Source organism: Schistocerca americana, chromosome 7 (assembly GCF_021461395.2).
Source record: "Schistocerca americana isolate TAMUIC-IGC-003095 chromosome 7, iqSchAmer2.1, whole genome shotgun sequence".
Taxonomy (NCBI): domain Eukaryota; kingdom Metazoa; phylum Arthropoda; class Insecta; order Orthoptera; family Acrididae; genus Schistocerca; species Schistocerca americana.
This window is the reverse complement of record NC_060125.1, coordinates 405869015-405883473: the sequence shown is the minus strand read 5'-3', so window position 1 is coordinate 405883473 and position 14459 is coordinate 405869015. Positions and strand designations below refer to the sequence as shown.

General features: G+C 40.6%; 2 protein-coding genes across 2 annotated transcripts in view; one reads left to right on the top strand and one right to left on the bottom strand.

Annotated features, from left to right (window-relative positions):
• Window positions 1-464: 464 nt before the first annotated feature.
• Window positions 465-1492, bottom strand: LOC124622128 (ER membrane protein complex subunit 3). Its single transcript, XM_047147744.1, has one exon. It carries the CDS (start codon window positions 1416-1418, stop codon window positions 666-668), a length of 753 nt encoding a protein of 250 aa, XP_047003700.1. The 5' UTR covers window positions 1419-1492; the 3' UTR covers window positions 465-665.
• A 323-nt stretch (window positions 1493-1815) lies between these two features.
• The window catches only part of LOC124622301, a 119107-nt gene continuing 106463 nt past the window's right edge, over window positions 1816-14459 (top strand). The window contains exon 1 of the mRNA XM_047147972.1: window positions 1816-1947. Coding sequence (XP_047003928.1) covers window positions 1938-1947 — 10 coding nt within the window. The 5' untranslated portion in view covers window positions 1816-1937. The remainder of the gene's footprint in view (window positions 1948-14459) is intronic.

Here is a 14459-nt window from a genome sequence, read left to right as displayed (position 1 = left end):
TACTACTGCTTTCTCTGACAGAATTAAGTTAACTCTGAACATCGTCAAAAAACTGAATAAACGAGCACAAAAGATTCGTATGAAGGTTTCTCTCTCTTACTTACAACAATTAGTGTTGTAGAAGTTCTTGAGCTAATGGTGCACGAGTGTGACAGAACACTGAAAATGGAGTATAGTGCATAGGAATGCCGGCTATTTCAGTTATGAATTCACCCTCATGAGGTAAACTGAGTGGCAGGAATAAAACATATTAATGATTTAGAAAACTTTACAAATCAAATGACTTTGAACACTTGTATCTGAGAAGCACTTTTTGCTTTCTTTAATTTTGAAGGAGAAAAAAAGCTCCAACCAAATTGTTACATTATTTTGCCACAAACGAGCTGTTTCTTTGCTGTAGTCTAATTTACTTGAGGTTGTGGACAATTTAAGCTGTCAAGGAAACAAAAGCAACGTTTTACAAATTCATTAACATCAATGTGTATTTCAAAGGAATGTCTGTACAACACTAACAACAATAATTTACTACACACTGGTATATTTTCATAAAACTTTTTGGAAAATAAAATTAAATACTGCAGTGTTCATGTACGTCCGCGGTGCTATGAAAACTTGTCTTTAACTATCATTATTATTCTGCACCTCCGTTGTCGCCAGCGCATAGGTCACGAATCACTTTCTCCGTACGTAACACTCTCTACAAGATCATTCTCTATGTTGCTTAAAGCCCAGTGATGTTCACAAATTTCCAGTGCTTCCCATTCAGCTTTGAAGGCTCCTTTCGGATCTGGCGGCATTGCCATTGCAGCACCCGACATCTGATCTTGAAGGTGGCGTGCTTGATCGGCTGCGTTGTTTTCGCCGAGTACTAAAGTGTAAATGCTCCGCAGTCCAAAAACATTCAGAAAATACCACGAAGCTGATGAAACCCATGATGCGTCTAAACTGACAAGCTCTATACCTCTCTGCAACATTGGCTTGAAACGCAGTGTCAGTGGAAATGGTACCTTGGTAGTGACAAATCCTGAGAACATTAAATTTATCCAACCGCCAATCATTATCATAGGAATTACATTGGTTATGTTGCCCTTAAGCATGTCTGTCATCATGCTGGGATCAGTCATCGGATTTTGTGACACAGGAGCTCGCTTTTGAGTTTTGAAGTAACCAGTTTCTTCGTTGTTGAAAAAGTGCCGTCGCATGAGGAACGACTGCTTCGGCAAATATTTTCCGTTTTCTCTCAAAAGTCGTGCTCGAATCATAACTTGACTGTCCTGAACTTGCTGGAGCTCCGGTTTCTTTTGAGACGCCAAAAGAATAGAAACATAGTGCCTCAATACACCAAACAAAAAGGTGATAACAACAATCGGCAGAAATACCCAAAATCTTATATTAGAATCTAACACTAGCTCCGCCATGACTGTTTGCAGCTTTGCACCAGCAACAACACATTACTGAGTACAGTACAGTGTACACTATTTATCAATAGTTCTTCCAAAGATATATAAGCAAATTCGTGTTATCGAAATGGATTTGTATAAATTTTGTCCTAAATTATTCTATGAAGACTCGTCGAAAACTAAAGTAATTACATTCCTAGAGGTATACAAAAGCTTGCTTTGTGCTTAGTAGGCACTGCAGAAAGATTTCAGTACGTAAGAAATACAATTGTTTCGTATCTTGTAGTCGTGGGGGTTTCTGTACAATTTGAATTTATGAACAATTTCGAAGAAAGTTCTTTTTCTACGTTTCTACATTCGGCTGAGTTTTCTCTGATAGTTTTGTCTTCGGTTCGTTGGTGATTAAAAAAAAAAAACATCATATCTTCGACTTTTCATGATTCTTTGTTCAGATTTTAAAGTAACGCGCGAAGGTGTTTATTGATGGTTTTGATTATACATAGAGAAAACTGAATTTTGTTGGTGTATATTATTGACATGGAGCGAGGTTAGTGGTTTACACTGTGTACAATGCTAAGTGTGTAGAAGAATTTTTCGAAGTCCAGAGCAATGCAAGATATACGACGTCCCAAATAACGATGCACACTTTCCACACTACTGTGCTCTATTGTTTATAGTTTTTTTTTTTGCCTACTGATGTTAAGTTACTGTAAACTACTGTTAGTGGCAATTAGTGCTACTCATTCATTATGTAAGCATAAACTGTCATCATGTTCTTCCAATGTAGAACTTTAGGCTACGCTAAAGAACGGTACGTCTTCACAACTACGATTTCGCCTTTACGTTCGTTCAGTTTTCCAATGAACCAGTCTCTTCAGGGATAACTTCATTGATACTATACCACATTCTGCTTGGTGATTTCGGCGGGAGTGTGATATTGGACTGTTGCCCTCCCTCACTGTAGTCTCGATTGTGGTGATAGACTGATCCGTAACTTAGACAGAGCCTAGGTTGGAAGGTGATATTTGGTTGAGAGTTGGCGAAGCCATGGAATGTGAATTTCAAATTAAGACTGACCAGTAGTATTAAAATTCTTTCCGTGATTTTCGTCATAAAAACTAAAACCGCTAGGTACATTCAAAAAACTTAGCCTACATTAAATAATATAGAAGTCTCCGGCCAGTATTTTTAGTCCTATCGTGTACATATTTTGTAGATAAAGTACGATGACTGCAAGGAGGGGCCCACTATGTCGCTTTTACCATGGAATTGATGTATGGTGAAGTGCTGCAACCTATCATTGGGATATTTTTTTCTGTTGTTGGTTTTACAAGACACATTTTAGGCCTATGTAATAGAGAAATGACATTTTCTTTATCTGTTCTTAAAATATATTTATTTATTGTGCAACCAGTTTAAGCACCAGTTAGCTTTTGCAAATATGTCTATGGCAGTTGCACATGAGATAGTACTTTTTCTTGATTACTCTCTTGTATGAGCTATCCTAAGAATATTTTATCTTACGGTTACTCAAAACACGTCATAAATAGAGTATTTAGCGAGCAAGACCTTTCCATGGAATTACGACATCCCAAATCTAGATGGTCACATACATTAAAAATGGACGACTTCATCAATCAAGTGATCGTTTATTAATGACCAAAGCAAAATGTATAATAGATGTTAGTGACGTAGGTTTTATGCTTTTCCTCACTACTGAAATTGAAAGAAAGAGAAAAGTGTTGTTATAAATATTAAAAAATTAACATTATTATATATACATACAAACATGTCAAACCATATTCAGAAGGCAATATATATTGTCTGTTTACTTTCTGTTTTCCTCATACATGAAGGGAAAAAAATAATTTTATTTATGGTTTAGTGTCCTAGTATTTTACTGTCTCTGTTCTTTCATTTTATACAGACATGACCAGTGTGATATGAGGTGACTCTTTCACTGCTAAGTAGCTTTTTAGTGAAAACTATTTCATCTATTAATGTAGCCATTTTGTTTGTCCAGTTCTTGTAAAACCTAAATCATTTTTTGATAGGCCTAAGTGTCCATTCTTACAAAAAAATATCAAAGTTCTTGTGCAATGTTCTCAATGTGTAATGAAAACTGAAGTAAGCAAACAATAAAATAAAGATTAAGAGAACACACAATCCACTTCTATAACATGAATGAGTGTGGTGAAAATAGACTGACTTCTGATTTTAACTGACATCATTATCAAAACTTTCTTCCCAAAAATTCTTGATGGTGTCATACCATTCTGTTGATGTTCCATGAAGCCCAGTGTGAACTGAACTTTATCTTTTGTTCACATCGCTCTTATCTAGCCACAGCTTTGGCAAGCAAGCCTGTACACATGCAAACAATGTTTTTCAGTTTAACCTCACTTTGAAGCAGATGGGCAATTCCATAGTTACGGGTGCTACATGTACACACCTTAAAATCAGGAAAAATAATTTAAGAAAAAATATTTATTGAATTTAATATTGAAAACTTTTAAGGCTCACATTATAATTCATGTTAGAAATGTTGATACTGGAATTGTTTTATTGTTCTCCTGGTTATTAATCAAAAAAGTGGTGTTACGGGTGTTACCAAAAGTAGACCTGGCCCCTGTGATAAGTTAGCGAATTCTCTAATTTCTCCAAACTTGATGAAGCTTTTATTCTCGTAAAACAACTGTTAAGAGGTATTGCCCCAAATTTTATTCTGAAATATAAATTTTTATTTTTTTGGACATCATAACTCAGTATATATATATTTTTTGCTGTTACGGGTGTTACATTAAATGTTACGGGTATTACATAGATGCATCAGATTTGATTCTTGAAGAAATAAATCTACCTCTTACAATTGCATAAAAAGAAAAGTAGTAGGCCTATTGTAGTTTATTTGAGTACAACTAGGCCAAGATATCGTTACTTACTTAACATTTACCTCATTTTGTAGGCCTAATAAATTTATGACAAAAGTGTTTTCTTATTATTGATAGGTTTAAAAACTTCATTTAATAATCTTTTTCAGCAACATCCAACTCAAAATTGAACTCATAGTACAAACAATTACCTTGTTGTTTGATTTCTGGTGTTGTTACCTTAGATAGTACTTGACCGAATTTCACAAAACAAATATCAGTTTCATCTAGTTTAAAAAGTGTTTTACTTTTTCCTATTGACTTCAGAAGCATTATTTTCACATCCTCCTCTTCAGCAACCTCACTCTGGCAGATTCCCAAGTAACGGTATTGAATTTTGGATAGGGTTGGCTACTTTTAGTCACTTGGAATGTCAACCAAGACAAATAACCCAAATTTTAAATCAGACTTTTCAATTTTATTATTTAGGCTTAACTCTCAAGCACTTCCAATATTGTCTTGTGATTCAGATAGTGAAACAGTCTCCTGATCAGAATCATCAGAACTGCACACTTCATAGAAGTTTATGCATCTTTTTGCATGTAGGCCTAATGTTTTAGTTTTGGCCTCCTCAGTAATAAATACTGACACCCTTGTCATTAATGACTCTGCTGTTTTTGAAACCAGCAAATCAGTTGTGTTGTAAGGCCGAAATTGATGGCAGCCCTGGATTTGAGGAACCGCTTGTAAATTTTTCCACCTTTCATCCAAAATAGGAATGTTATGCTCCACTGTTATCTTATCAACCCATAGTACCTTAATTTTAGAAAAATTCTTCAGAGTGTAGTCATAAAAGTCAATTGTGTTATTAATAATAACTTGCCTAGATCTAACAGCTGTCCACACACTCCTCTTTAGTGCACCTCCAATGCCATCCATGGCTCCTTTACCATGTGAACTGGCAAAAAAGTTTCACTTAACTGGCAATCCGAAGTCTCTCTCAAAATAACATAGGTTGGACAAAGTATATTTATTTTTGAACTGCCCAGCACAGTTGGCAGAAAATATAAAAATTCTTTTAACTTTAGGAAAAGCTTTTCTAATCTCCATTATAACAGTTTTAAGAAAAGTCCATACACAATATTTTGTGTGTGAAAGGTCGTTACTGGTGACTGCATAGGACCTGACTTCATGGTTTGCAAACCAAATGCAGAAAGTGCAAATAGTTACTTGTAAATGCGCCCATTGTGCACTCTGTACCTCATCTTGTGAAATTAGCGCATAATTCTCTGCAAAGTCCAGTTGAAGAACACATTCTTCAACGTCAAGGCTGTTTTTCTTTCCTTGGAAGAAATCACTCTGCTTTATCTTCACGTAGCAATGTTTTTTTAAACTGAGGCAATTTGTCAACCAGTGATGCTAAGGCATAATCGCAGCTCCCTGAATTTTCACTAAGACAAGGACGATGTTTCGCATCGTTTTCCCATTGCTCCCAGACAATTTTTTTAGTTAAGTCAAAGCCTTCTGGGATAAATTTGCTCAATTTAATTTGACATTCCTGGCATGACCCTAAAACACAGTCTTCGTTCTGTGAATTACAACTTAATTCGTTCAATAATTCCTTGTGATTGCTTGGAACAGATGGAACAGCTTTGCTCAAAGACTCAAGTATGCTTATGAAATTGTAGTGGTACTTACACACACACACACACACACACACACACACACACATACACATACATACATTATGTGGTGTATATGATGATAGGAGAACAAAAGGTGGTCGCAGTGCACTTTCCTACAGAAATATCTGGATGGAGTTTTTTGAATTCCTCGTAAACCTCTCCTACAGTCAGAAGTAAGCGACACTTTTGGAATTTCTGTTTACATTCTCCCTTTTTCCATACAGTTACAAGATCTTTATGCCCAGGAGCTTGGCGGCTTATGTCGTCCCTAGTGAAGAACTTGTGAATTTTTAGTTTTTCCTCTTCACTTAAGACTGGAGTTCTGGAATGTTTTGTATAACATATGAAAGTTTCAGAGCCAATTATATCGGAAACTATCTTTTTAATAACAGCAGATTTTTTACTGGGGCTTATTGGAAGTACCCTTTGGTTATAATTTAAATGCAGGGCCTAGGCCTACTAGAGATGAAGATGGCAAACCTTCCAAATCAAGTTATGGGTGTTACATGTGTTAAGTAACACCCGAAACAAAAATTAGTAACACCCGTAACAGCTCTAAGAGTGTTAAATAAGATTCCAAAATGCCACGTAATGGTATGATATTGTAAAACATGTGCATAACCTCACTTTTACAGAAAGGCATTGTACAGAACAAATTTACTAAATTACAAATTAAACTTTTGTATCTTTTTTGTTACGGGTGTTACAAGCTGCATATATATTATAAAACTAACAAAATAAAAAAATGCAATTAGCTCATCACAACAAAACGAATTATTATGAGCTACAACAATGTTGACTTCAATATTCTTTGCAACAATACAACAATCAGCCATAGATAACACAACTAATACTCATCTGGAAATAGCATAAAACATACCTCTCTGTGGTGCCATAGAGTAGTGCACTTTAAACACTTAGTGAAGCTAGAAATTTAATTTTTTCATATTCATGATTATTTTGTAATGAACAAATGTACTTTTAACTTGGCATTTTTAAGGTTGTATTTGTAATATTGTCATTTTAATTTGTTTGTCACAAAGTCTCTTTAACATGGAATGACCCAGATGCTTTTTGTGTTTGTGTATTTTGAAAGTAGTGAGTATGGCCACAAATGCAAACAAAGCAGTCCTGCCCTTGACTGGAACACTGTTTAAAGAAGAAGAAGAAGAAGAAGAAGAAAGAAAGAAAAAAGAAAATATACTACAGGAAATATTGCTCTCAGAACCTGATTACGCTAATTTTCTTCAAATGTGCAATGAAACTATTTAAAGCTTGTTAAGTCCCTCCTAAATGAGCAAACTTGCCTGTCAAGATAGCAGGTCAATTTAACCTTACTTTTGAAGCAGACACTTTCTGTGTATGCTGTATTTTGGCACTATTGGGAATGGCTACAAATGCACATAAAGCATCTCTAACATTGCCTCTGGCACTTTGCGTAAAGAAAAACAAAATGAGACACTGGTCCTGGGAATGGTTTAAAATGAGGAATATACAATTGGAAACCTGTTAACAGAAATGTTTCACTCGGTCTCTGATGATTACGTCAACATTCTGTGGATGGACAGTGAAATAATTTGTTTAGTGTTACTTCACCCTCACACTGAAAGAGAAGACGCAAGTATGAGAAAATTTATTCTCTTCTACTTGATCCTCTGACAGGCTACCTCTGGGTCCCGGGTTCGATTCCCGGCCAGGTTGGGGTTTTTCTCTGCCCGGGAACTGGGTGTTTGTGTTGTCCTCACCATTCAGTCATCATTCATGGAAATGGCTAGATTGGGAATGTGTATGGGCGCTGATGACCACATAGTTGAGTGCCCCACAAACCAATCATCATCATCATCATCTAATGACAGGTAATTAAAATACTGCAACTTGGGAACAATACCCACATCAGCCATGGAAGAACTGACGAACTTTGATTTTTTTTAATAACATTCCACTCCAGTTGTATGTCACTGTATGCATAAAATATTTTGTTCATAACTTCTTCATGGTGATATAGGGCTGCAAAACATGTGGTACCTCTACCATCGTGGTAATTGTGAGTACCATTTTGTTTTTAAATTTGATCGTATTTTCATAGTAGTGGAAACGGTACAGTGAGATAAACCGTAATAAAACAATTTTTCACTAAATGTATGCGGTGAAACATCAACACAAACAACGTCTGCCATCTTGTCAAACTTTGTCGATCAAAATTTCTCACAAACATGTCAAACATGATCTACGCTTCCTCCCGGGGACTCACCGCTCTTTGGCGGGTTTGTGCTTGGCTACACGGGGCCCCAGCCTTTGCAGTATCTTTTCCCTTCCGTGCTGCATGTCTATCATCATGCTATTCCTTTTCCCCTCCCTTGGAACACGTGTGGGGTGTTTTCGGGAATGTCTTCGGCATTTTCTGTAGCTGACATGAGAGTCTCACCATTGTTTTTTGTTCCTTTTTTCTTTCTTCGTTCACCTTCTCCTATCCTTTCTCCATTTCGGTGTTTCAGGTTCCTCTCTTTGTTGCCCTGGGTCGACAGGTAGGATTCACACGTACTCCCGGTACAGGCCAGGCCCAGGCCCAGAGAGGGGTGATTGCCTGACCTGCTATCTTCCCAAATTGCTGATTGGTCCTTCTGTCACATTTGGGAGGTGTAACCTGAGGTGTGAAAGTCACCTAACGTGCGTAAGCCCACCTCTGAGGGATGAGAGGGGGCAGTTGGAAGGAGCACGCCATAGGAGGTGGCAATCGCGGGGAATTTTCTTGCAACAAGCCAGTCATCATGTTCGCTGTCAACTTCTACCAAACGTAAATGGAATGAAGCTCCTGATTCAAAGACCCTCCCAGCTCCACTGCTGTTCTTTGTTTCACGTACTGAAGACGGTCAGTGCTTTTCAATAATAAATCTGTTTCTTATTCAGAAAGGTGTTGATGCAGTTGCTGGCCTTGTGAAAGCCTGTTCTTGATTACGCAGTGGCACTTTGCTTTTGGAGACTACTTCTGATTCTAAAGCACAACTATTGCTTGCCGCTTTGCTTCTCTGTGACTGTCCAGTTCATGTCGAGGCTCATAGAACTCTGAATTCTTCCCGTAGTGTTAATTGCACAAGGCTGCTTGATGGTCTGACCGAGGCAGAAATCCAAACATTTGTCTCTGATCAGGGTGTCATTGCAGTCCATCGGGTGATCAAAAAGGTAGATGCATCCTTGGTGCCCTCACAACTCTTTTTCTCACTTTTGATAGAGTGATGCTTCCATCCAAGATCAAAGCTGGTTATGAAGTTAGCACAGTCCGACCATACATTTAGAACCCGATGGGCTGCTACCAGTGTCATCGTTTCAACCACATTTGAATGTCCTGTTGAGACCCAGCCAATTGTGTAACCTGTAGTACGGATGCTTGTGACGATGAGTGTCCACCTCCTCCTCCCCACTGTATCAACTGCAATGGCGATCATGCTGCCTCGTTTTGAGACTGTCCCATGTATCTCGATGAGCAGGCCGACCACGAGATCTAGGCAAACAATAAAAGCGCCTTACCTGGTCACTCTCAGGTTATTGGCTAGTTGCAAGCCCTGCATTTTACCATTCGGCACTAACAGTACTGTTCCTGCTACATCTCACTCTGTGAAGGACATGGCCACACAGACATACAACCTCAAATTCAGCACTGCCGTTGTTAAATCTCCCAGTGTCATGGTATCATCACTGTTTCCTCCTCAAACTATGCAACAAGCCACCAGACTTTCTGCTCATGGGGCAAAGTCACCAATGGGCTGGAAAGGACAGAGAGACTACTCCTGTGAAGACTTGCTACATTCCTCCAGCCAACAAACATCTGAGTCTTTCTCTGCCAGCTGGAAAGGCTCCAAGAAGTCAAACAAAGGCAAACAGTTTTCTCCTTTGCAGACTCAGAGATCCTCCTTGACGCTGTCACCACGTAATACCCTCTCCCGGCTGACCTCCGTGTCGCCGGTGTGCACTACCAACAATTTTTCTGCCCTGGACTCTGCAGATTGACAGAAAAAGAATGCCAACGCCTCTGTAGATCTCATAGAGCATGATCCTCCAGTCTCTGCATTCTGTAGCAGTGAGTCTTGAAGGCTGATACCTGGCAGCCACCAAGGTGACACCCCTCAGTTTTGCCTTCTTCCCTTTCTTGTTATGACTCGCTTTCAATGGTATGTTTGTGGCTCTCAATCAAACAAAGAGGATTTACAGCTGCTCTTAGAATCGCAGCATCCACTTGTTTTCTGCCTCCAGGAAACAAAATTTCTTCCCGGTCTGTTTTGACCACCCGCCCTATGACCTCACCCAACCCTGCAACCCCCCCCCCCCCCCCCCCCCCCCCAACCCTGCAACACCCTCCCTCCACCCCCTTCTCCCGGAGGACGCCATTCCACCTTGTGGGAGAGTCATGCTGGTCATACAGAATGACATTCATAGTCAACCCATCTCCCTGATTACCAGGCTTCAAGCTATTGCAGTTCACCTTTTCCTTCCTCTCTTGACCTTTCCTTTTGCACCGTTTACATCCCTCCAGCATTCAATGTCACCACGGTAGACTTCCTCCAGCTTACCGGGCAGCTATCTCACCCCTTTCTGCGTCTCGGTGAGTTTAATGTGCTCGACTAGAACCTCTCTGAGAGGTGCCCTCTTGGCTGACCTTCTTAATCAACTTAACCTCCTCTGCCTTAACACAAGAGCACCCACATTCCTTTCAGACTCCACGCACACCTATTCCCATTTGGACCTATCCTCCTGCACTGCTCAGCTTGCCCATTGTCTTGAGTGGTCCATTCTCTCTGACACGTAGATGAGCGACCATTTCCTGTGTGCTATCTGATTGCTGGCTCATATCCCACCTATGTGCACACCCAATTGGCAGCTTTCTAACGCCGACTGGAGGCTTTACTCCTCCCTGGCAACCTTCGACGAACAACATTTTCCCTGTTGTGATGACCAGGTAGAATATCTTACAAACATTATCCTTACTGCTGCTGAATGTTCCATTCCTCGCAGTTCCTCTTTACCATGCCATGTCCCAGTCCCTTGGTGGACTGAGGCGTGCCACAACGCAATTTGCACACGGAGACATGCTCTTTGCATTATTAACTGTCATCCTACGATGCAAAATGCATTCATTATGAACAGTTGCGCGCTCAGTGTCATTGCATGCTTCAGAATAGCAAAAAACTAGGTGGATTTCATTCTCTAGTTCTTTTAACAGTTGCATTCCCTCTTCTGTCATGTGGGTCAACCTCTGGTGGCTCTGTGGGACCAATATCCATTCCCCAATTTCCGGCCTGACAGTAGCAGACAATGTCATAGTAAACTCTGTTGCTATCTCCAACACATTGGGCTGCCATTTTGTGGAGATTTCGAGATCCTCCCACTGTTGCTGTGCCTTCCTCCATTGGAAACGAATGGAGGAGGCTCGGGTGATACCCTTCTCTTCTCAGAATTGTGAGTGCAACAATGTTACCTTTACTGTGAGGGAGCTGGATCATGCTCTCACTTCATCCTGATCCTCTGCCCCAGGCCAGACAATGTTCACATTCAGATGTTGCAGTACCTTTCTCTTCACTTTCTGCTTCATATGTACATCCGCACCTGGGCAGAGGGCATGTTTCACAAACACTGGCAGGAAGCCGCTGTCATACCCACATGCAAGCCCAGTAAGAACAAGCAGCTTCCTTTGAACTACAGCCCCATTTCTCTCACCGGCTGTGATTGCAGGGTGATGGAATCTCGTTACTTCGTCCATCCATATCATGAATGGTTTTCTGCGGAAATCACAGACTGTGGCCGAGTTATTCAATTTGGAGAAAGCCTAAGACACCTGTTGGAGGACTGGTATCCTCCATACTCTCTACATGTGGGGCTTCCATGGCCGCATGCCCCATTAGCTTCAGGAATTTTTAAAATACCGAGTTTTCAGGGTCCGTGTGGGTTCTCCCTTGTCGGACAACTTTATCCAGGAAAATGGTGTGCCTCAAGGTTCGGTCCTGAGTGTTGTCCTCTTTGCTATTGCCATTAACTCTATAATGCCCAGTATCCCGCCGGGTATCTCTGGTTCCATTTTCATTGACTAGTTTGCCATCTATTGCAGTTCTCCATGGACTTGTCCACTGAGCGGGGTCTTCAGCTATGTCTTGATTGTCTTTACTCATGGAGCATTGACAGTGGCTTTCATTTTCCCACTGACAAAACCATTTGTATGAATTTATGATGGCACAGTTGGTGTCTTACACTGTCTTGACATCTTTGGCTTGTTGCGCTTCCATTCACTGAAACTATGAAATTCCTGAGGCTTATGCTCGATAGGAAACTTTTTTGGTCCTCCCATGTGTCTTACCTGGCAGCCTGCTGTATGTGGTCACTCAGTGTCCTACGTATCCTTAGTGGTACTTCCTGGGGAGTAGACTGAACCACCCTCCTCTGTTTGTACCAGTCCCTTGTCTGTTCGAAAGTAGACTGTGGTTGTTTTGTTTGTGCATCTGCACATCCATCTCTCTTACACCGTCTTAATACAATCCACCATTGTGGCATCCATTTGGCCACTGGTGCCTTTTACACGAGCCTGGTTGAGAGCCTGTATGCAGAAGCTACCGAACTACCGCTGTTATACCGCCGTGATTTTCTCCTCAGCATATATGTGTGCCGTTTGTCTGCCATGCATAGCCACCCATCCTTCTTTGATGATCCTCTGATCGCCATTATGGCACACGGCCCTCTTCTTTGTTACCTCCTGGAGTTCATTTTGGCTCGTGATCTGGCAACTTAACTTCATGCTACCTGCTATTTTCCCGATGCATGTGAACCTTTCACCACCTTTGCTTTGTGAAGCGGCCCTTGTTCACCTTGGCCTTGTAGTCTTACCCTCGCACACATCACTATTAAAATTCTCCATCTCTGCACAAGTTTTGTAAGCTTTGAGAGGCGTAAGATTGTTGGCTGCAGTTCTTGAGTGTAGGGGTACATTCTTATGCTTGAATTTTGACTTGCAGGGTTCGAGATGACTAAATACCTGATGAAGTACTATATCATGTGATCAAAAGTATCCAGGCATCCCCAAAAACATACGTTTTTTTATATTAGGTGCATCGTGCTGCCACCCACTGTCAGGTACTCCACATCAGCGACCTCAGAGGTCATTAATTAGACATCTGAGAAAGCAGAATGGGGCGCATCCGAAACTCATGGACTTCGGACGGGGCCAGATGATTGGGTGTCACTCGTGTAATATGTCCGTACATGAGATTTCCACACTCCTAAACATCCCTAGGTCTACTGTTTCTAATGTGATGGTGAAGTGGAAACGTGAAGGGACACGTACAGCACAAAAGCGTACAGGCGGACCTCATCTGTTGACTGACAGAGACCGCCGACAGTTGAAGAGGGGTGTAATGTGTTATAGGCAAACTGCATCAGGATCCCCTGCAAGTACTATGACAGTTAGCAGCTGCTCATAAGTTGCACATCACGCCGGTAAATGCCAAACAATGCCTTGCTTGGTGTAAGGAGCCTAAACATGGGACGATTGAACAATGGAAGAACATGTGGAGTGACGAATCACGGTACACAATGTGGCGATCAGATGGCAGGGTGTGGTTACGGCAAAGGCCCGGTGAATGTCATCTGCCAGCATGTGTATTGCCAGCAGTAAAATTCGGAGGTGGTGGTGTTATGGTGTGGTCATGTTTTTCTTGAAGGGGACTTGCATCCTTTGTTGTTTTGTGTGGCACTATCACAGTACAGGCCTACATTGATGTTTTAAGCACCTTCTTGCTTCCCACTGTTGAAGAGCAATTCGGAAATGGCAATTGCATCTTTCAACACGATCGAGCACCTGTTCATAATGCACAGGGTGGAGTGGTTACACAACAGTAACATCCCTGCAATGGACTGTCCTGCACAGAGTCCTAACCTGAATCCTATACTACACCTTTGGGATATTTTGGAATGCTGACTTCGATACCTCTCCTCAGCGCAGCACTCTGTGAAGAATGGGCTGCCATTCCCCAAGAAACCTTCCAGCACATGATTGAAGATATGTCTATGAGAATGGAAGCTGTCATCAAGGCTAAGGGTGGGCCAACACCATATTGAATTCTAGAATTAGTGATGGAGGGTGTCACGAACTTGTAAGTCATTTTCAGCCAGGTGCCCGGATACTTTTGATCACATAGTGTATCTGTTGTTATGATTTTCTTTTATGTAATCCCATACTTCTACATCACACCGACTTTACAATTTTCACTTCAAAAAACAAATTACATTGTTGTTGACAAGATTAGAAAAATACATGCATTTCCATGAGAGGCATGACCACCACTGCTTACATTCTGTGGTACTCACAATATTCCAAAGAGCTTACGAACTTTTTTGACCACCAAGTTATAACATTATTTTATAAATGAATCCAAAAATAACTTTATTAATTAGCATTAGGTTGTACAATTAATAATACGAATTTTAAGTATGCCAGATATTTCATAATTTCAAATATTTCTGCT

Bases quoted from the DNA above. Each gene is read 5' to 3' on its own strand.
- LOC124622128 (XM_047147744.1), bottom strand. From the start codon at position 1,418: ATGGCGGAGCTAGTGTTAGATTCTAATATAAGATTTTGGGTATTTCTG.